This window comes from Nicotiana tomentosiformis, chromosome 6 (genome assembly GCF_000390325.3).
Source record: "Nicotiana tomentosiformis chromosome 6, ASM39032v3, whole genome shotgun sequence".
NCBI lineage: Eukaryota > Viridiplantae > Streptophyta > Magnoliopsida > Solanales > Solanaceae > Nicotiana > Nicotiana tomentosiformis.
Window position 1 is genome coordinate 61,889,126 of NC_090817.1, and position 24,732 is coordinate 61,913,857.

General features: G+C 38.0%; 1 protein-coding gene across 1 annotated transcript; it reads left to right on the plus strand.

Moving 5' to 3' along the window:
• Positions 1-1,067: 1,067 nt before the first annotated feature.
• LOC104086148 (uncharacterized) lies at positions 1,068-2,441 on the plus strand. Its single transcript, XM_009590343.2, has 2 exons — positions 1,068-2,009; positions 2,127-2,441. The coding sequence occupies exons 1-2, from the start codon at positions 1,068-1,070 to the stop codon at positions 2,439-2,441; spliced, it is 1,257 nt and encodes a 418-aa protein (XP_009588638.2).
• The last annotated feature ends 22,291 nt before the right edge of the window (positions 2,442-24,732 follow it).

Sequence of the window (24,732 nt, forward strand, 5' to 3'; positions counted from 1 at the left end):
TCTTGTTTAATAGAATCACTTAGGGATAAGTGAGTTCTACTTGGCATAAAGTAGTTATTCTTAATTGTAACTCTTTTATATTTGGAAAAATCATAAAGAGGAAATACTACCTAGTTATTGGAAAATATTGGGTAGTTATTTAGGAACTATTTGCATATCAAAGGACCTGCCATTAGAAATATATCATATTAACACTGATAGCATTACATTCCATTTATGGGGAAACAACCTTGGTTTCTTAATTAAATTAATCAAATTCTCTTAACAAAACAACTGTAATTGACAATTCACAATTACACAATGCTTTTTAAACTAACGGAGTAGAACTACGGCTTAAGTCAAGTTTCACACTATTCAAGTAACCTTTTCAAACCTATTCCCTGTGGGATTCGACCCCAACCTAGTTGGGTTATTATATTTGACACCGACCACCTTACACCATTTATATGTGTGTAATTTGAGCGTATCAAATTTTGGCGCCATTGACGGGGAATACGGTTTTCAAATTACTAACTAGTGTGTGCTTTACTTTACGTCTTCTTCTATTCCATCACACTTTGCTTGCTTTGCTTAGTGTTATTAGGTAAACATGGGCGAGCCGGAAAAAGAGAATGTGTTTGCGGATATAGATGAGTATATTGAGGATACAAATGCCATTGTCCCTCCAAAAGTTGATGCTGCCATCTTCAAAGTGGAACACAGTCTAATCCTAATTCTAAAGGCAGAGGGATTCTTCCGAAATTCCACCGATGATGATCCGACACAACATCTCAGAAATTTCTTGGGTGTGTGTGCAATGCACAAGCAAAATCATGTCTCAGATGATGCCCTAAGGTTGAGGGTGTTCAAGTACTCTCTAACTTGAGAGGCAAGACATTGGATCCAAAGTCTACCTCCTAACTCCATCCATACTTGGCCCGAACAAGTCCGAGTTTCGGGATAAAATTTTCTTCTTCAAGCAATTACCGGGGGAGTATCTACATGAAGCATGGGATAGATTCAAGCTATATTTAGTGAGGTCACCGAATAATGGCTTTCCGGATAATATTTTGTTGGAGAAGTTTTACATGGGCTTGGATCCTATGAATCAATCCATAGACAAAAATGCAGCGGATGGATCTTTTATGGATAAAACATTTGCAAGGGTCACACAAATCCTTGACAAGATGGTAAAACATAACCAAGCTTGGCACTCGGAAGACACCACGGGTGGAATTGCATATGGTACTCCTTCCTTGACCAACATGATTAAGGAGAACCAAGAAAGAGATCAAGTAATTACCGGGCTTGCCACCAATGTCAACGTGTTGACGAAAATGTTCACTGAAAGCCAAACAAAAAAGGTAAATGTTGTGGAAGATGTGCAGCCCATGTCAAATGAGGAATACGAAGAAGAAAATTATGTCAACAATACTCAAGGAGGATATCAAAGACAACCCTACCAAGGTTCAGGACAACAACACCAATGGAGGTCTAACCCGCAAGGGCAAGGCAACCAACAATGGCGAAACGACCAAGGTAGTTCAAATCAAGGAAATTGGAGTAACAATAACAACTTTTCAAATCGGAGTTCAAACCCCTATGTTCCACCAAAGAGGCAATATTCTAACTCTCCACATTGGAAGGAAAGTTCTTCTAGTGAGTCCAAGTTGGAAAACATGCTTAAAAGAGTATTGCAAAATCAAGAGAGATCCGACACTTTAATGAAGAATATGAACGAGATTGTGGGTTCTCACACTGCATCTATTCAAAAGTTCGAATTGCAAATGAGGGATCTTTCAAGATATCAAAATTCGAAGCAAAAAGGCACGCTCCCAAGTGAAACAATTGCAAACCCAAAAGGTAGTGGGAGTAGTCTAACTTCTCATTGTATGGCAATCACAACTCGAAGTGGGAAACTACTTCAAGGAGAGAATGAACAAGTGGTCGAAGTGGAAGATTCTGAACAAGAAGTCAAGGCAAAAGTTGAGGTGCCAATTGTTGTTGAAGTTGAAAGACTCCCGAAAAAGGTGAGAACTCAATAAGTGAACCATGAAGAGGTGAAGGAAAAGGTAATAGAGGTACCAAAAACTCTAGCACAAATTCCTAGACCTCCTCCTACTTTCCCTCAAAGACTTGCTAGAAAGGTTGATGATAGCAAACTCGAGAAGTTCTATGACATCCTAAAGCAATTATCGGTGAACATTCCATTTGTGGAAACATTTCAAGAGATGCCGGGTTTTGCTAAGTATTTGAAGGACTTGATCACTAAAAGGAAAACCACCAAGAATGAAGTGGTGAATGTGACTCACCGGGTTAGTTCCATCATTGCAACAAACACCGTCCAAAAGAAAGAGGACCCGGGAGCCTTCACCAATCCATGCACTATTGGATTGCGCGATTTTGTACGAGCCCTTTGTGATAATGGGGCTAGCATCAACTTGATTCCCCTGGCTATTTAAAAGTAAGCAGGATTAGGTATGCCTAGGCCTACAAGTATGAGGTTGCAAATGGCCGACCGTTCAATAAAGCGACCGGTGGGAATAGTTGATGATGTGCTTGTGAAAGTGGGAAAGTTTCTCCTCCCTGCCGACTTTGTTATTCTCGATTGAGCTATTGATAAATATATCCCTATCATCTTGGGGAGACCATTCCTTGCTACCGGGAGGGCACTCATGGACTCAGAACGAAATGAGATCAAGTTTTGAGTTAATGACAAAGAAGTTACCTTTCAAGCGAGTAAGGGTATGAAATTGCCACATGCATACAAAAGTATCTCAGTCATTGACGTTGTTGATGAGGTAGAGGATGCAGTCGAGGTGAAGATGGAAGAGGAATGACTTGGTGAGGCATTGGCGGCTATTTTGGTGAATTTTATGGTAAGGACATGGAAGGATACGTGGAATCAGTGAATGCATTGGAAGGTCTTGGGTCCTACATTTATGCACCAAAGAGGCCTTCTCTTGACTTAGAGAATAGAGTCACTCCTCCCGCTAAGCCTTCAATTATCGAGCCGCCACAACTTGAGCTCAAGCCACTTCCGCCGCACTTAAGGTATAAATTTCTTGGCTCTAATGAAACTCTACCTGTAATTGTTTCTTCTTTGCTAAATGATGTAAAGGTTGAATACTTATTGACTACCTTGAGGGAGCACAGACAGACCATTAGTTGGACTATAGCATATATCTGAGGGATTCCTACCGGAATTTGTGAGCACAAGATATAATTGGAGCAAGAGAGAAAACCTAGCGTGAAGCATCAAAGAAGGTTAAATCCTTCCATGCAAGAGGTGGTGAAGAAAGAAATCATAAAATGGTTGGATGCCGGGGTTGTCTACACTATTATCAATAGTCCTTGGGTGAGTCCGGTGCAATGTGTGCCAAAGAAAGGAGGCATGACCTTGATTCAAAATGACAAAAATGAACTCATCCCAACGAGGACGGTGACCGGGTGGAGAGTTTGCATGGACTACCAGAAGCTCAATAGTGCCACTTGCAAACACTATTTCCCTATGCCTTTTATTGATCAAATGCTTGATCGGCTAGCGGGAAGGTCATTTTATTGCTTCTTAGATAGTTATTCCATCTACAACCAAATCAACATCGCCTTAGAGGACCAAGAGAAAACGACATTCACATACCCGTGTGGGACCTTTGCCTTTAGCCGGATGCCATTTGGGCTATGCGGGAATAACAACCAAAATAGGGGCAGAGGCATAAGGTGCAACAGTTGGAACGGGGGCGGAGAAGGAAGGCGTAACAGCCCTTCTTCTCTGGAACGTGGGCACGGAGCCCTAGTCTTCCTCGTGGTCCCTCGGACGGAACCTAGAGAAAAACAAAAGGGAAGAGAACATTAAACACGACGAACATACACCCCATAAGTATGGCATCGACATGAAGAATGAGATTACATGTTGGGGGAGAGCTGGATTGAACTTCTGAAAGAAGTTCGGCCTGTCACGAATCCCCGCCGTAGAAGGGAGGATCCGACTAACCCAGTCGGCGAGATGTACCACCAACTAAAGAGGTTGATTAGTAGTTGTAGAAAGAGAAGGGTCATTTGATCAACCAAAAACAAAAAGAGAAAACACAATAACACGAACACTTACGTGTGGGGTTCCAGGACTCAAGGAAGTCAGTAACGTCAGACACCACGGCCTCGATCCTGACAAAGAAGTAGTTGAGCCTGAACTGTTGACTACCCTTGTCATGCATCTTCACTAGCAAGCACTTTCCTCCATAGTGGCAAAGATTCATCATCATTCCTCGATAGAAATGATATTAGAAAAGATGAACCAAGTGGCGCACCGTGACCTCAACTTCGGCTAGTTCAGTGAACTTCGTCAACATCTTGATCACCTTGAAAACATAGTTATGGAGATTAGGAAGGACACAGAAAAGGAAATCAGAAATGCAGTGAAATCTTACGAAGAAGGAAAGGGAATTCCAAAGGAGAAATGAAGAGAGTGTAAAAGTTTGAATTTCGACAAGGCCTTCCAAATTGTAGAGTTTAAAGCACAAAAATCAAAATGGTTCACCATAATTGGCAGAGGAATCGAAATGACAGATCTAATCAAAGGTCACACAAGAATCGATGCAATGCATCGGGAATCAGCATCATTATGATGCATGAGGTCATGATGTCACTTCTTCTCTTGGACAAAATGGTTCCAACAAATCACCCGGTAAATTCAAGGGTTTAAAATATGTGGCGCACAAAGTGCCACGTTGCCTGCTCGTCATAACAGAGATGACTGATGTCATCTGTTCAGCGAACTCAACTACAAAAATGGCCACGAATGATATTATCCGCTCACTGAACTCGTCTACGAAGACGACCTCAACAAGCGTAGGGACTAACTGTATGGGCAAAACATTATCCTAGTTATGTTGGGCCAAGTCAACATTAGGAAAGCCTTCGAAGGATGTCACGCATCACCGTTGATATTTCAATAAAGGACGAAGGCGAGGTCGAGGAGTTAATAGAGAACAAGATCAAGGATGAGTACGCTCCTTAACGGAGCAATAACGGCTAGTCTTAGAGATAAGACTTTAAAGAGAATATTCCTGGAATATGTACTATTAGGGTTTTGTGGCCCATGTTCTCTTTTAAATAGAAATATATGTAGTTATAGAAGGGGATAGGACACTCATTGTAAAAGAACAACACTTTGATACCAAGTTGGTCGTGCCCCAAACCTTGGAGGGCGTGGCCGGCACCCGGTGTCATATTTGGCCCGAGCCTACCACTCTATAACTGTGAACTCTGGAGGAGTAATCCTCAACTTAGGCCGACGAGGCCTACCTTACAAATCAAGGCTGACTAGGCCACCATGAATGTGTACAACCAGCAATACCCAACTAACATGTACACAGGGTTGGCAAGGCTACAATACTAACATACAAAATACACAAAACTTGTCTACAAGCCTCTAGAGATAACTGAACTGTATCATGGCTAGGACAGGGTTTTGACCTACCCATCAAACCTGTATATATAAAATGGACTCCAAGGTCTAGACCTGGTCACCCCGGGGAAGTGGAGCTTACCAACTAAGATGATGTTTGACTCGGTTTACTGGGAAGGTCTATCCAGCTATCTATCAGGACCTGCAGGAATGAAATGCAGCGTCCCCGACAAAAGAGACGTTAGTACAAAATAATGTACCGAGTATGTAAGGCACCAGAATAACTGAAAGTTGAAACTAAACTGATAACATAATAACTGAAAGTAACTAGGAGTCAAAGATAATCTGAAGATATGCTTACCTGCTGATACTGACTTAACTCTCTTAATATAGTAAGAAAAATAGTTGTCCGACCCTATAAGGCTCGGTACGTGTAACTGCTGTGCTGTTGTAGGCTCGCTTACAGTCGCTCGACCATATTAGGATCTGTATCTCAGCCATTCTGGGCTCTCTCTTAGGTGCTCGGCCACAGTAGGCTTGGTATATAACTTACCATCTGATCATAGGTTTTCCAATAGGGGCCTCCCCACCAATTATAGCTCGGTGGTGGTAAAAATACTGTAATACTGTATATATATAGACCCTCTACTCTCTTGACTAAAAGAAGATAATACTAAACTGAATAGAAAGTCCTAATAAGGGAGAATATAGTAACTTATGAGACTAGGATAATGTGAATAAATTCAGGAATACGAACTTCTCTTTATATCTCCTTATCAATCACATGTAGTTAAGAGATAATGCCAAAATGAAGGAAAGGTTTAGACTTAACATACCTTATCACAATATGTCCAATAACCACGTTAAATGCGACTCATTGCATCTTAATCTACAACAATGATAACAATACTATCATCAAATTAAGGAAGGTACAACTATCGCACAACGAACGACAAGCTTATTTTATAATAAAACGGGCAGCATCTCCCCTATAATCTTTACTTCCTCTCAATTAGACATAATACCAACAACAAAAAGAACACAACAATAACAACATGCATACATCATTTTCCAACCTTATATCCATCACAAAATACCACAAAACAACCCACATACCCCAGTCAGTTCATACACAAAATGACAACCCTAGTAGTGTCAAACAACCACAACCCGAAAATGTAACGACAAATGACCAAACAACCACCCTGCCATTATTTGGTGTTTCTATACACCCTTTCTCCTCACAAACTCCATAAAAATAGTAGAAAAGGAGACAACCCAACATCAACACGAAACAACCCACAAAACAGTCCCACAAGTTCAGCAACTCAAAACTGATTTTTCAGTTTACTAAAACATGTTTCGACTTATCTTTTCTTTCAAATTGAGCAACACAACAAACAGTACATAATTAAGCCTCTTATCCTATAAACCAGCCATGAATTCAACTTAAAAATAAGTTCACAACCATCCAACTATGACGCAACAACATACAACATACCACTCTTTCAAACTTGCTAGGTCTAGTGTTTACGATCGAGTTACAACTCGTACAAGCATAAATTTACCTTAGACTGAGTACAACCCACGAAAACTAGTCCTTATTCATCCAAAATCAGGCCCCCAATGCAGCTACAAGAAGGAGAAAGAGAAACTAGCAAGTTGTCCGGGGCTTTCGCCACTAGAATCACATTGTATCACCTAAAATTACCTAGGGTTTGTCTGGGATTTTTTGGGAGGAGTTGCAGGGGTTCAATCTGATTTTGTTGGTTAGAGAAATGAGTGAAAGAAATGAGTTAATTGAGGCCTCTCATTTTGCCGACTTTAGGAGCTTTTAATTGAGGCCTCTCCTTTTGGCAAGTAGGTGATGCACCTACTTGTCACCTACCAATCTGTGCAGTCTCATGAAAACGCGAATATCTCTTTACTCCAATGTTGTATCAATGAACGGTTAACTCATTGGAAACTAGACTCATAACTCTTCAATTTGGTAGGTCGATCAAGCCGTAATTTCAAGTTGGGATAAATGCTCAGCTACATTTGACCTAATTTTCAGCATATTTATGAATGTAACTTGTGATGAACTTTGCCAACTTTTGTTCCAAAACTCGCTTGACTTCAAAACATAACACACAACTATCATAAGACTAAAATAACTCATAACATAACCTCCTTTTCATTTTGAGCACCCTAGTCTCATCCCAAAAGTATATGTTATAACATTCCTAACTTGTCGACTTTCGACGAAACTTATTTTCTTCAATTCGTTTAGCTTCTAAGCCTTCCAACCCTCTTGGTACTTGCAGTTCAAGATCTTAAATATTTTTAACCTTCAAGTTAACATGATTAACTTACTTTATGTACTTTCAAAGATGATCTCATTTCTGAGCTTACATCAATTGACTTACGACGTACTCTCACTTACGGAAATGTGGGGTTTAACATCATTCCCCCCTTTGGAACATTCATCCTCAAATGTTGATTGATGTGCGTATCAGTCTCATAACCTATAGCTCTTACGAATACTTTAGTACTGTCCTTGACATCTAGGCAACTATTTTGTGAATAAATCCAAAGCCCAGGGCATTCCCCCCTTTAGGCATCTTTCTCGTACTACGACCTGTGGTCGAAATTCTTCCAATCTCGTTACTGTTGCTACCTTCTATCGTGCAGCCTATTTGACTCTATCCTTGTATGTGTGCCTATGCGAATCTTCTCTCATATTTCTCCAGCTATTATCCAATCTTTAGGCCTCACTTTGTGAACATAAACAGAATTAAGACAAGTTGTCCCTCTAGGCATCTATAGGTGTACTGAAGTCTTTCGCTTGGTACTTTGTAAAACTTACGACAATTGCAATATCTTGTTTCATAGCCTCAGTTATCTATCCTTATGGATTTACTTCATCTAGGTAGGTCAGACTATACCATAACACTTACTTCGATATATTATTATCAAGGTCTGCTACCCAACTCCAAGTTACTCTCTCACTGCTTATCCTATATGTATAAATCTAAGTCCTTTAATTCTTCCTCATTATTATTCATCTTTAGAATGATAGCCTAATCTAATCTCATACTTTGGACCTTTTATCTATCTATTGTTGATTCACCTTAATGTTGATCTATAATTTACCACTGATAACTTGAAACCTCTTACGTAACACTATCACTAGGGCTCACGTCTCATCAAGGAACATCTGAAGTGATTATCCTGATCCACCTAGGGGCGATACTATACTTCCATAACCATATTTTATAGCATCCCAATATGATTCATCTTATGGGGGTATTCTAGTCCTGTGAAATTCATAAAATCCCTTTTCTTTAAATCATTACTCAATCAAGGCCTAAACATTATCCTCTTATCATTTATCACAATTACATTCTCATTTTACTACCAAAGCAGCATTCCATCTTTTCTATTTATACTACTCGCAACCTTCTTTTAACTTGCTAGCACCATAGATTTTCTTATGTTATGCTGGAAACTCAAGCGAGACATCACGTTGTCTCTAACTCTTCTTTACTCTCTTAACTAGACCTTTCGTTACCTGGAAACCATAGGGTGGAAGATATGCTACTGATGACACCACTATCACTTTTGGATACTGAATCACAGCGCTTCTAGCCCTCTATCTGAAGTATGTACTATTCATAACTTTTTGCACATGAGTATCTTGTACCTTCTTTAAATCTCGCATCATATCTTCTGTCTCTTTCATAACCTCCCTTCCACATAGGTGGAATTCACATCCACAACGTGAAGCTCTACTATAATACTTGCACCTCTGTTGCATACACAATCTGGTGGGAGCATCATACTGACTTCTTATGAGGCTTGCACTCTTCTAACTGGCTTTATCTTAGTGCTGTTATAGAATATGGCTAATGTACTATCTCTCTTGTGCCGATAATATTAAGAGTAATTCTACAATGTTCTGAATCACGATTTCTATAATTATATAGGTCTAATAATCAGGCTCCTGATTCACTTAGCTGATGTAACTCTTTAGTTTCCTCTTCTTTCTAAGCCTTTAAGTAGGCGTAAGCTATCTTCCAATTTGCGGCTCAGGGTATTAGTTATTACTTTAGCCTTTCGAAATGCTATGGAACATCCATGATATAACATTCTAACAATTCAAGCCCTTATCTGTAACGTGGACTCAATTCTTTCTTTTAACCTATTTCGAAGTCTCTCATAACTGTATGAATATTTGTTATATGGATAGTACTCCGAAATATTAAGTGCGGTCATAACGTAACTATGTCCGGGTCGTAGATCGAATAATTCCTTTCGTGCCTTCTCAGTTGTCTTTAAATACATGCAATTACTTTTCCTAGTCATTCTGTCACTTGCTTCATGAATAATTGGCTTATCTTAGTGCCCATGAATGCTAGAATTTCCTGTAACTCATCTGATCTGAAATATAAACTTCTTTTTTTTACCTCTAGCTAATTAGTGAGGATAGGTGCCACTTTCTTATGGAGTTCATACAATGTTGTAGTGAGATGATTGTTACAAGATCATTTCTTCTTCAGGTTACTATGCTTAGGTTGAAGCCTTCTTCCTTATTTCCTCAACTAGTCTTTTGTTGTAGTACTTAGGGGAGACCCCCTGACTCTTGTAAGGCAACAAGCTTATTACATCGCATACTCGACAGATTGTTTTGATGTTCTTACTCGCCTATAATTATCCTTAGTTACTTACCTCCACATCCATGTGCTCGTAGGATTGCTTTTGAACTGAAATTTTGACTGTCTCCCCAGTGGCACTCTCTTTTATTATCGTAACACTTATACGATACCTTTACCTACTCCAACTCCTATCTTAATGTTTCTCAAGGATTATGATTTCATCATATCTGCGAGACTGAATTCCCTATATTGGGTTTTACTACGTTAACCTTGCACGATCTGTTGATTTGTCTGTATCCTCTTGTCTAGCCATAACTAGTCTCTTCCTGAATCAACTACTAATTACTCGTTGGTCCATTCTCATATCTATATTCCGCGTAATCTCTCTTAGGTTATTTCCTTTGTCTTAACTTATCTCTCGCACTGGCTCCGTATGTATCAAGTGTTCATTCACACTTATTTATCATTAAAATCCTGTGCGGGAAACCTTACTGCCTCTCTCCGGCGTCGTTCATGCATAATGTTCTGGAGTCGTAACATATCTGTAGGATCTGAATAAATGCTATCTCATTCCTTTTGCCTTTTTACCGCATTTTTTCTTTACTATTTCATAGTTACTTGAACCACTTAACTCTGACTTAATACCATATCACATCATCTTCCCCCCTTAGGGGAGTACTAACATTTAATGGTATGAAGATTTACCTATAATTATATATTTCCTCTTCATCTTCGGCATCTTTTCACATCTTCACTAACTCGTGCTCGCCTTGCGGTAACCCTTCTATACCAGGGATAGCTGAATTTCTTACGTGCAAGGGTGACACCTTATGTAACTGGCACACTTAGTCCCTTAAGCTTAACTCTGCTCATAGTTCTTGCTTTAGGGAAGCGTCTTCCTAAATGACCTTTAAAGGTTATTCTTCTATTGTCCATTCTATTATTCCCGGAACATGATCTCTGAAATTTCCACGTTGTCGGCAATTATCAAATCCTCCGGTCCCTAATTCATCATAGGTTTTATCATGTTTACTAGCCCATACTAATTTTTGTTACTCCATGGGTCTAACTTAGCCTTCTAGTAAACACGTTGGAGTCACCAACTCATTTCTTCAAATGAAGATATGGTTTTTTTGGCTTATACGCTCTTATTGTCTCAAGGCCGCTTTCCTTTTGTCTTTTCTTTCACTTGACTATAGACTGTCATTCTGTCATATTTTGATTTACTGTTATCACCCATATATCACATCTTGCTTATAATGCTTCAATTACTCTCTTCTTATTCTCCTGCTAATATTCTTGTCTATCACCTTATTCTAAAAACTTCAACAAAACATTATTTCGCTTTTAGATCCCCTTGATCAGTCTCACAGGCTCTTCGGGTAACCTAATATTCTCTCTTTTCTATGGATGGGAGTCCTACTAAGGTAAATATTCATCCCTTCTAGGATTCCAATGCCTATATTCTGAAACTTTCTAAACATTCTAGTATTCATATCTGAGTGTACTATTCTAGAGTGCACCATCTGGGTGTCTCACAAGGAGAACTATTATCACGTTTGCAATATCCTTCAAAAATATCAGTTAGTGCTAACGATAACAATTCATCCACCATTTTGGGTTACTCTAACCCTAGCTAGACCCTGATATCCAATCCTTCTCTTAAACTATATTTGTTAGCTCCCATAGGGCATAATTGATGGGGTATGGCCAATTGTACATACTGGTGTTACTGTTGAAAGTAACTCAGAATGCTTATATTTCTCTGCCTGAATTGTAAATACTGATAATCTTCACTAATTGGGTACCTCGTACCCTCCTTCACCTAGCTTATATTACCTGTTGAAACTTATACTTTAACCTTCTGATACTTCAATGGTCTGCTATTCACGGGGTGTGTTTGATATTTCCATCTTTGGGTCTTAAGTTGGAAATTTGCACATCTGGTATGCATGATCTGATAGGGACTTCTAGTAAACACATTTAGAGTCACTAACTCATTTCTTGGAATGAGGATATGGTTTTTTTTGGCTTATACTCTTTTATTGTCTCAAGGCCTCTCTCCTTTAGTCTTTTCTTTCACTTGACAACAGACTTTCATCGAGTGATATTTTGATTTGCCGTTATCACCCCTTTATCACATCTTGCTTACAACGCTTAATTTACTCTCTTCTTATTCTCCTGCTAATATTCTTATCTATCACATTATTATAAAAACTCCAACAAAACATTCTTTCTCTTTTAGATCCTCTTGGTCCATCTCACAGGCTCTTCAGGTCACCTAACATACTCTGTTTTCTAGGGACAGGAGTCATACTAAGGTAAATATTCATCCCTTCTGGGATTCTAGTGCCTATATTCTGAAACTTTCTGAACATTCTAGTATTCTTATCTGAGTGTACTATTCTAGAATGCACCATCTGAGTATCTCACAAGGAGAACTATTATCACGTTTGCAATATCTTTCGAAAATGTCGGTTAATGCTAACAATAACAATTCATCCACCATTTTGGGTTACTCTAACCCTAGACAGATCCCGATATCCAATCCTTCTCTTAAACTATATTTGTTAGCTCCAATAGGGCATAATTGAGATGGGTATGGCCAATTGTACATAACGCTATTATTGTTAAAGGTAACTCAGAATGCTTATATTTCTCTGCCTGAATTGTAAATACTGATAATCTTCACTAACTGGGTACCTTGTACCCTCCTTCACCTTGCTTATGTTACCTGTTGAAACTTATACTTTTACCTTCCGATACTCCAATGGCCTGCTATTCACGGGGTGTGTTTGATATTTCCATCTTAGGGTCTTAAGCTGGAAATTTGCACATCTGGTATGCATGATCTGATAGGGCCTCAATCTGGAGTCATTATAGGGCCTCAATTTGCACATCTGGTATGCATGATCTGATATGGACTTCTAGTAAACGCGTTTAGAGTCACCAACTCATTTCTTGAAATGAGGATATGGTTTTTTCGGCTTATGCTCCTTTATTGTCTCAAGGCCTCTCTCCTTTTGTATTTTCTTTCACTTGACTATAGTCTGTCATCCTGTCATATTTTGATGTACCGTTATCACCCATTTATCACATCTTGCCTACAATGCTTCAGTTACTCTCTTTTTATTCTCCTGCTAATATTTTTATCTATCACCTTATTCTAAAAACTCCAACAAAACTTTCTTTCGCTTTTAGATCCCCTTGCTCCATCTCACAGGCTCTTCGGGTCACATAACACTCTCTCTTTTCTAAGGACGAGAGTCATACTAAGGTAAATAATAATCCCTTCTAGGATTCTAGTGCCTATATTTTGAAACTTTATGAACATTCTAGTATTCGTTTCTGAGTGTACTACTCTAGAGTGCACCATCTGGGTGTCCCACAAGGAGAACTATTATCACGTTTGCAATATCCTTCGAAAATATTGGTTAATGCTAACGATAACAATTAATCCACCATGTTGGGTTACTCTAACCCTAGCTAGATCCTAATATCCAATCCTTCTCTTAAACTATATTTGTTAGCTCCCATAGGGCATAATTGAGATGGATATGGCCAATTGTACATACCGCTGTTACTGTTGAAGGTAACTCAGAATGCTTATATTTCTCTGCCTGAATTGTAAATACTGATAATCTTCACTAACTGGGTACCTCGTACCCTCCTTCACCTTGCTTATGTTACCTGTTGAAACTTATACTTTTACCTTCCGATACTCCAATGGCCTGTTATTCACGGGGTGTGTTTGATATTTCCATATTAGAGTCTTAAGCTAAAAATTTGCACATCTGGTATGCATGATCTGATAGGGCCTCAATCTGGAGTCATGATAGGGCCTCAATTTGCACATCTGGTATACATGATCTGATAGGGACTTCTAGTAAACACGTTTAGAGTCACCAACTCATTTCTTGAAATGAGGATATGGTTTTTTGGCTTATACTCTTTTATTGTCTCAAACCCTCTCTCCTTTTATCTTTTCTTTCACTTGACTATAGACTGTCATCCTATCATATTTTGATTTACTGTTATCACCCATTTATCACATCTTGCTTACAATGCTTCAATTACCCTCTTCTTATTCTCCTGCTAATATTCTTGTCTATCACCTTGTTCTAAAAACTTTAACAAAATATTCTTTCACTTTTAGATCCCCTTTCTCCATTTCATAGGCTCTTCAGGTCACCTAACATTCTCTCTTTTCAAGGGACAGGAGTCATACTAAAGTAAATATTCATCCCTTCTGGGATTCTAGTGCCTATATTCTGAAACTTTCTGAACATTCTAGTATTCATATATGAGTATACTACTCTAGAGTGCACCATCTGGGTGTCTCACAAGGAGAACTATTATCACGTTTGTAATATCCTTCGTTAATGTTGGTTAATGCTAACGATAACAATTCATCCGTTATTTTGGGTTACTCTAACCCTAGCTAGATCCTGATATCCAATCCCTCTCTTAAACTATATTTGTTAGCTTCCATAGGACATAATTTAGATGGGTATGGCCAATTGTACATACAGCTGTTACTGTTGAAGGTAACTCAGAATGCTCATATTACTTTTTCTGAATTGTAAATACTGATAATCTTCACTAACTGGTACATCATACCCTCCTTCACCTTGCTTATGTTACCTGTTCAAAGTTATACTTTTACCTTCTGATACTCAAATGGCCTTCTATTCACGGGGTGTGTTTGATATTTCCATCTTAGGGTCTTAAGCTGGAAATTTGCACATCTGGTATGCATGATCTGATAGGGCCTCAATCAGGAGTCATGATTGGGCCTCAATTTGCACATCTGATATGCATGATCTGATAGGGACTTCTAGTAAACACGTTTAGAGTCGCCAACTCATTTATTGAAATGACGATATGGTTTTTTATTGTCTTATACTCTTTTATTGTCTCAAGGCATCTCTCCTTTTGTCTTTTCTTTCACTTGACTATAGACTGTCATCCTGTCATATTTTGATTTACCGTTATCACCCATTTATCATATCTTGCTTACAATGCTTCAATTACTCTCTTCTTATTCTCCTGCTAATATTCTTGTCAATCACCTTATTCTTAAAACTTCCACAAAACATTATTTCGCTTTTAGATCCCCTTGATCTATCTCACAGGCTCTTCGGGTCACCTAACATTCTCTCTTTTCTAGGGACGGGACTCATACTAAAGTAAATATTCATCCCTTCTGGGATTCCAGTGCTTATATTCAGAAACTTTGTGAACATTCTAGTATTCATATCTGAGTGTACTACTCTAGAGTGCACCATCTGGGTGTCTCACAATGAGAACTATTATCACGTTTGTAATATCCTTCGAAAATGCCGGTTAATGCTAATGATAACAATTCATCCACCATTTTAGGTTACTTTAACCCTAGCTAGATCCTGATATCCAATCCTTCTCTTAAACTATATTTGTTATCTCCCATAGGGCATAATTGAGATGGGTATGTCCAATTGTAAATACCGTTGTTACTGTTGAAGGTAACTCAGAATGCTTATATTTCTTTGTCTGAATTGTAAATACTGATAATCTTCACTAACTGGGTACCTCGTACCCTCCTTCACCTTGCTTATGTTACCTGTGTAAACTTATACTTTTACCTATCGATACTCCAATGGCCTGCTATTCACGGGGTGTGTTTGATATTTCCATCTTAGGGACTTAAAGGGAAATATGCACATTTGGTATGCATGATCTGATGGGGCCTCAATCTGGAGTTATAATAGAGCCTCAATTAGCACATCTCGTATGCATGATCTGACAGGTACTTCTAGTAAACATGTTTAGAGTCACCAAATCATTTCTTGATATGACGATATATTTTTTTTGGCTTATACTCTTTTATTGTATCAAGGCCTCTCTCCTTTTGTCTTTTCTTTCACTTGACTATAGACTGTCATCCAGTCATATTTTGGTTTATCGTTATCACCCATTTATTACATCTTGCTTACAATGCTTCAATTACCTTCTTCTTATTCTCATGCTAATATTCTTGTCTATCATCTTATTCTAAAAACTTCAACAAAATATTCTTTCGCTTTTAGATCCCCTTGCTCCATCTCACAGGCTCTTCGGGTCACCTAACATTCTCTCTTTTCTAGGGACGGGAGTCATACTAAAGTAAATATTCATCCCTTCTGGGATTCCAGTGCTTATATTCAGAAACTTTGTGAACATTCTAGTATTCATATCTGAGTGTACTACTCTAGAGTGCACCATCTGGGTGTCTCACAATGAGAACTATTATCACGTTTTCAATATCCTTCGAAAATATTGGTTAATGCTAATGATAACAATCCATCCACCATTTTGGGTTACTCTAACCCTAGTTAGATCCTGATATCCAATCCTTCTCTTAAACTATATTTGTTATCTCCCATAGGGCATAATTGAGATGGGTATGGCCAATTGTCATACTGATGTTACTATTGAAGGTAACTCAGAATACTTATATTTCTTTACCTAAATTGTAAATACTGATAATCTTCACTAACTGGGTACCTCATTCCCTCCTTCACCTTGCTTATGTTACCTGTTAAAACTTATACTTTTACCTTCTGATACTCTAATGTCCTGCTATTCACGGGGTGTGTTTGATATTTCCATCTTAGGGGTTTAAGCTGAAAATTTGCACATCTGGTATGCATGATTTGATAGGGCCTCAATCTAGAGTCATGATAGGGCCTCAATTTACACATCTGGTATGCATGATTTGATAGGGACTTCTAGTTAACACGGTTAGAGTCACCAACTCATTTCTTGAAATGAGGATATGGTTTTTTTTTGGGCTTATACTCTTTTATTGTCTCAAGGTCTCTCTCCTTTTGTCTTTTCTTTCACTTGACTATAGACTGTCATCCTGTCATATTTTGATTTACCGTTATCACCCATTTATCACATCTTGCTTACAATGCTTCTATTACTCTCTTCTTATTCTCCTGCTAATATTCTTGTCTATCACCTTATTCTAAAAACTTCAACAAAATATTCTTTCGCTTTTCGATCCCCTTGCTCCATCTCACAGGCTCTTCGGGTCACCGAACATTCTCTCTATTCGAGGGACGGGAGTCATACTAAAGTAAATATTCATCCCTTCTTGGATTCCAGTGCCTATATTCTGAAACTTTGTAAATATTCTAGTATTCATATCTGAGTGTACTACTCTAGAGTGCACCATCTGGGTGTCTTACAATGAGAACTATTATCACGTTTGCAATATCCTTCGAAAATGTCGGTTAATGCTAACGATAACAATTCATCCACCATTTTGGGTTACTCTAACCCTAGCTAGATCCTGATATCCAATCCTTCTCTTAAACTATATTTGTTAGCTCCCATAGGGCATAATTGAGATGGGTATAGCCAATTAAACATACCGCTGATACTATTAAAGGTAACTTAGAATGCTTATATTTCTCTGCCTTAATTGTAAATACTGATAATCTTCACTAACTGGGTAACTCGTACCCTCCTTCACCTTGCTTATGTTACCTGTTGAAACTTATACTTTTACCTTTTGATACTCCAATGGCTTGCTATTCACGGGGTGTGTTTGATATTTCCATCTTAGGGTCTTAAGCTAGAAATTTGCACATCTGGTATGCATGATCTGATAGGGCCTCAACCTGGGCCACATTGTAAAGAATTCTCTTTCTACTAGTGCCCTTACCTGCTACTGAATTAGCCCTCTGGATAGTTGTAATCTTCATAATTGCAAACATCTTTGCATCATTAGCAAAAAGAAGTCGTGACTCAAACTCTTATGATTCAGCTCTATAGCACGATTTGGATTTGAAAGAAGGGTAACGGACTCCTAAATGCCTTGTAGCTTCCTGTTTATATAATGTGGTACACAACATATCTATAAACAAGGCTCTACTAGACACGGATTGTAGGCTCCCTAGGATAGAACTGCTCTCATACCAAGTTTGTCATGCCCCAAGCCTGGGAAAGCATGGCCGGCACCCGTTTCCATATTTGGCCAGAGCATACCACTCTATAACTGTGAACTCTGGAGGGGTAACCCTCAACTAAAGCCGACGAGGCCACCATGAATGTCTACAACCAGCAATACCAAACTAACATGTACACAGGGCTGGCAAGGCCACAATACTAACATACAAAATACACAGGACTCGTCTATAAGCCTCTAGAGATAACTGAATTTTATCATGATCGGGACAGGGTCTCGACCTACCCATCAAACCTATATATATTAAATGGACTCTGAGGTCTAGACCTGGTAACCCCTGGGAAGTGGAACTTACCAACCAAGCTGATGTATGACTCTGTCTACTGGGAAGGTCTATCCAGCTATCTATCAAGACCCGCAGGCATGAAATGCAGCATCCCCGACAAAAGGAACGTCAGTACGAAATAATGTACCGAGTATGTAAGGCACCAGAATAACTGAAAGCTGAAACCAAACTGATAATATAATAATTGAAAGTAAGTGGGAATCAAAGTTAATATGAAGATATGCTTACATGCTAATACTGACTCAACTCTCTTAATATAGTAAGTAAAATAGTTGTCCGGCTCTATAAGGCTCGGTACGCGTAACTGCTCTGCCGTAGTAGGCTCACTCATAGGCGCTCGGCCATACTACGCTCTATATCTCGGGCATTCTGGGCTCTCTCTTAGGCGCTCGGCCACAGTAGGCTCGGTATATAACTTACTATCTGATCAGAGGTTGTCCAATAGGGGCCTGCCCACAGATTATAGCTCGGTGGTGGTAAAAATACTGTAATACTGTATATATATATATATATATATATATATATATAAAGAGAGAGAGAGAGAGAGACCCTCTACTCTCTTGACTGAAAGAAGATAATACTTAACTAAATAGAAAGTCCCAATAAGGGAGAATACAGTAATTTGTGAGACTCGGATAATGTGAATAAATTTAGGAATGCGAACTTCTCTTTATGTCTCCTTATCAAACACATATAGTTACGAGATCATGCCAAAATGCAGGAAAGGTTTAGTCTTAACATACCCTATCACAATATGTCCAATAACCATGTTAAACTCGTGTCATTGCACCTTAATCTACAACAATGATAACAATACTATCATCAAGTTATGGAAGGTACAACTATCGCACAACTAACGACAAACTTATTTTATAATAAAACGGGCACCATTTCTCTTATAATCTTTACTTCCTCCCAATTGGACATAACACCACCAACAACAATAACATAACAATAACAACATGCATACATCATTTTCCAACCTTATATCCATCGCAAAATACCATAAAATAGCCCACGCACACCAATTAGTTCATATACAAAATGACAACCTTAGTAGTGGCAAACAACCCGAAAATGTAATGACGAATAACCAGACAACTACCCTGCCATTATGTGGTATTTCTACACACCTTTTTACACAACAATAAACAACATACCACTCTTTCAAAACTCGCTAGGTCTAGTCTTTACGATCGAGTTACAACTCGTACAAGCATAGATAATGAAAGGAGAAGCATAAATTTACATTAGACTGAGTAGAACCCACGAAACCTTGTCCTTATTCATCCAAAATCAGTCCCCCGATGCAGCTACAAGAAGGAGAAAGAGAAACTAGTTAGCTGTCTGGGGTTTTCGCCACTAGAATCACATCGTATCACCCGAAGTTACCTAGGGTTTGTGTGGGATTTTTGGGGAGTAGTTGCAGGGGTTCAATCTGATTTTGTTGGTCTGAGAAATGAGTGAAAGAAATGAGTTAATAATTCCTTAAAATACCCCTCTTGGCCCACCTTTAGGAGATTTTAATTGAGGCCTCTCCTTTTGGCAAGTAGGTGATGCACCTACTTGTCACCTACCAATCTGTGCAGTCTCGTGAAAACGCGAATATCTCTCTACTCTAATGTTGTATTAATGAACGGTTTAATCTGTTGGAAACTAGACTCGTAGCTCTTCAATTTGATAGGTCGATCATCCCGTAATTCCAAGTACATTGCTATAAATGGTCAACTATATTTGACCTGATTTTCAGCATATTTATGAATGTAACTTGTGATGAACTTTGCCTACTTTTGTTCCACAACTCGCTTGACTTCAAAACATAACACACGACTATCATAAGACTAAAATAACTCATAATATAACCTCTTTATCATTTTGAGCACCCTAATCTCACCCCAAAAGTATATGTTATAACATTCCCAACTTGTCGACTTTCGACGAAACTTATTTTCTTCAATTCGTTTAGCTTCTAAGTCTTCCAACCCTCTTGGTACTTGCAGTTCAAGATCTTAATTATTTGTAACCTCCAAGTTAACATGATTAACTTACTTTATGTACTTTCAAAGTTGATTTTATTTTTGAACTTACATCAATTGACTTACGACGTATTCTCACGTACGAAAATTTGGGGTGTAACATCTCATTTGCATTTATTTACTTAAATGTCATTATATTTCATTTAATGCTATTGAATATTGCCTTCTTTGTTCTTGGGCCATTAAATACTATCATTGTTACATATTTGTTGTTATCTGACAGAACTTGTGCCATTTTTGTCACGAAATCAGTTTAACGGCCTTTTGGATATTAATATTGGTTAAGATTAACTCTATTCTATTTGAAAAATCTAATTATTTAAACATAGATTTAAATTTTAGGTCTAACGGTTTTATTGTTGTAAACAACGTATTTTGATAGTATGTGCGTGAAATGAGTTACCAAATTGCATTTCTCCCTTTTCTCTGGGATGACTTTAACTTTAAGCATTAACTAATTATTTTTTTGGCAGAATTATTCGATAATTAAAATTTTATTTACTCGACTAATTTGAATTCGTATCAGGTAGGTCCATTAATATAAGGGGTACCAATGAAAAATATTTAATATTCGCAAGGCTCGAATTCGAAACATCAGGCTGAAGTAATACAAATCAAGTCATATTTTTACCTATCAAATCATGGCAAGTATTTGAATTAATTAGCAAACGACTAATAGTATAAAAGCTACATGTGATAGTGCCATTTAAAAGCTCCCTCTAAATGTTGGTGTATTGTCTGTACTTTAGTCTCCAAACTGGAATAATTTGGCCGGTAATCAAGTGGATTAGAAGGAGAAAAAAGAATAGATAGTGCAAGATTAAGATGAAGATAATCCTAAAGCATTGAATTAAGCTGTATGGTAAAAAGGAAACATGACAAACAATCTTCTCTTATGACTTTGTGACCCTCTCTGTCTTTTTATTTCAGCAATAGGTATAGTAGGCTTTAAAGAGGAGGACTGGTGCATCGAATTAATAATTATACATCTAATGTTGGATCTTTCAAAAGGAGAACTATCACTTTCTCGAATCCTGTGGAATCTGTGAAAATATTTCATAGTATAACAAGTTGCTCATACTTTCGCGTACAAGGTAGATAAATAGAGTTTGACTTATCAGAAGGTCACTGGACTTATGTAAATTAATTAGGAAAGTCATTTTACTTTATTTTGTAGTTGAAAAGTTATTTAGTTTTTCCCTATGTAATTGAAAAGTCGCTCTATGTTTTAAAGATATATTTGACATTTTTCTTTTCAATCTAACCATTTAAAAAAATTAAAAGCACCACTCAAACCATTTATCCACCCGCTAAACCTTTCTTTTAAAAAAATAATAACAAAAATCATACTTCATAAAACAAATAAACGAAGAGACACTGCATAAATATTCCTTATAACATATATCAATTGGACACTACAAAAATATTCCTTTAAGATATGCTAAATAGTTGACAACAAACTGTATTGATACTTTTGACATGCAGAATTTTGATAACACGACCTATTGCAGAGAATTAATCTTAAAGCATGAGAGTTAGCATACCAAAATAAGAAGTAAAATGGTGCAGGAAATTCGATAAAGCAACAAACTATACAATTCGATAAAGCAACACACCACATAATTCGATAAAATAATTCTTCAAAATGCCAAAACACGCAAGCACATGGTGGCCAAGTGTGGAAGAGAAAGGCTTGCCTACTTCTATTGATTAACAAGAATATATATACAGGTCAAGTAGTAAACCATAGTCCTAACAAATATGGAAAAGGAAAACTCTCCTAGTCATAAACATATAATATATTTACTAACAAATATATCCACCCACACACACGCTTTTATAACTCCCCCTCAAGTTGGCGCATGTAGATTATAAATGCCTAACTTGTTCAAGAGAGAAATATACTGGGATTTTTCTAATGCATTCGTAAAGATATCTACCAATTTGCTCATGTGAAGGCACAAAGCTAGTAGGAATATTCTCATTGTTAATCTCGTCACGAATAAAATGACATCCATTTTAATGTGTTTGGTTCTTTCATGAAAGACTGGATTCTTTGCTATGTGCAATGCTGCTTAGCTATCAAAATAAAGATGAATAGCGGAAGTACAAGTCACTCCCAAACTATATAAAATTTCCTTCAACTATTTCACCTCACAGATTATTATTGCCATAGAACGATATTCAGCCTCTGAAGATGATCTAGTGACGGTATGCTATTTCTTAGTCTTCCAAGATATGAGTGAGTCACCCAACGAGATAAATCAACCTGTGAGCGAGCATCGAGTCAAGGGACAACTAGCCCAATTGGAGTCACACCATCCATAGAGACGTAGGTCACATTTTCTTCTCAACAAAATACCTTGTCCCGGATTTCCTTTCATGTAGCGAACGACCCGTAAAACTGCATCCCAATGCCCCTCTTTTGGTTTGCTGCATGAGCTGAGATAAAATATGAACACTGTAGGACAGTTCTAACCGAGTAAAGTATAGATAAATAAGTTGACCTATCAAATGACGATAGCGCTCAAGGTTATCAAGCGCTCGTACACCCGCCAATGCCAGCCGATGATTCTGTCCCAAAGGCATTCCCACAGGTTTAACACCTAATAACCCAACATCTGAGATAATATCCAAGCCATATTTTTGTCGGCTCAAGAAAATGCCTTAAGAATTTCTAAAGGCTTCCACTTCCAGAAAATATTTCAATCTACCCAAATCTGTCACGTGAAAGTATTTGTCAAGATATGTTTTGAACTCGCGGATAGCCTAGGGCTCATTGCCAGAGATAATCAGACCATCAACATACATAAGGATATTTTCTCGAACTTCACCCTTTTCAAGAGTAAAAAGAGAGTAATCAGAGTATGAATGCTTGAACCCACAGTCCTCCAAGGCAACCGACAACTTACAAACCAACACCTCGGCGCTTGCTTTAACCCAAAAAGGGACTTCCGCAGTCTGCATACTTTCATTGACTTGCAACTCAAAACCCGTGAGGCAATTTCATGAACTCCTCCTCCTGAAGATTCCCATGCAGAAAGGCAATATATACATCAGTTTGATGTAATTCCCGATTTTTTTCCGCTGCTACAACTAAAAATATGCGGACAAATCACCATCTTTTCTATTGAGAAAAATGTTTCATTATAGCCGATCCCCTCTGCTTGATGATTCCCGAGAATAACTAGTTGGGCCTTGTATCACTCAATTTTTCCATCTGAGTTATACTTTATCTTGTTAACCCACTTGCAAATGAGAGCCTTTTTATTAGGAGGTAGATCCTCTATTACCCGTGTTCTTTTATTCTCCAACATCTATATTTCTAATATCATTGATTCTCTCCACTTTCTATCTATCACAGCCTCAGAGAAATGAGCCGGTTCATGTGCTATAGTATTTGCTTCACAAAAAGTCCTTTGTTGTACAGAAAATATATCGCAATTCATATATTGTGTTAAAGGATAAGACATACCTGAGAGATATTATGAAGTGAATTGAGGACAAGATGGACTCAATTTCTGGACAACATTAGTAACATAATCACGTAATTGGATTGGTGTGTGTTTTTGGCAGTGTCTGCTTCCCAACTGCTCCTCCTCTATTATTTCATCTTCCACAGTTTCGGCCTCTACCTCATAATTTTCCTCTATCTCGGATTTGCGGTGATCCTCCAAGTCAAGATCGTCTTCACGAGCTTGGACTGATTCACTGCCCTCCCTTTCTTCAGACTCTTCATTCTCTCCTAATTCCTCCACATGTATTTTTTTTATTTTCGTCCATGCTAGTATTATATGTTGATGAAGCGAAAGGGAATTCAGTCTCATAGAAATCAACGTCTCGTGAAATAAGATATTTTTTCTTCTCTAAATCATACACCTTCCAACCCTTCTTTCCATGGGGATATCCCACGAAGACACACCTACAGCTTCTACTCGAAAATATATCACTCTTCCTCTCTAAGATTTGAGCATAACATTGTGAGCCAAATACTCAAAGATGTCTATACTCAGACACTTGACCATATAATAATTCATAAGGTGTTTGTCCATGCAAGATTGAAGATAGAGCTTGATTAATCAAGTGACAAGCCGTCAAAACATATTCCCCCCAAAAATCAATCGGCAAGTTACCTTGAAAGTGCAAGACCCGGGTTATATTCAAGATATGACGATACTTTTTTTTTTTACCCTATCATTCTGTTGGGGTGTTCCTATATACGAAGTTTAAAAAATAATCTCACATTCAAGAAAATAATTTCTCATACATGTAAACTATGTTCCATTATCGCTCTTGAAGGTTTTAACTCGCTTATTGAATTATTTGTATATCATAGAAAAATATTCTTCACAATTTGCACTACTTCTTTCTTAGCAATCAATAAAACATTT

What these genes read in the sequence shown, in the direction of transcription:
- LOC104086148 (XM_009590343.2), top strand. Translation starts at nt 1,068, where the DNA reads ATGGGCTTGGATCCTATGAATCAATCCATAGACAAAAATGCAGCGGAT. An exon ending in TTGAAAGACTCCCGAAAAAG is followed by an intron (nt 2,010 to 2,126) that starts GTGAGAACTCAA and finishes CTTGCTAGAAAG; the next exon opens with GTTGATGATAGCAAACTCGA.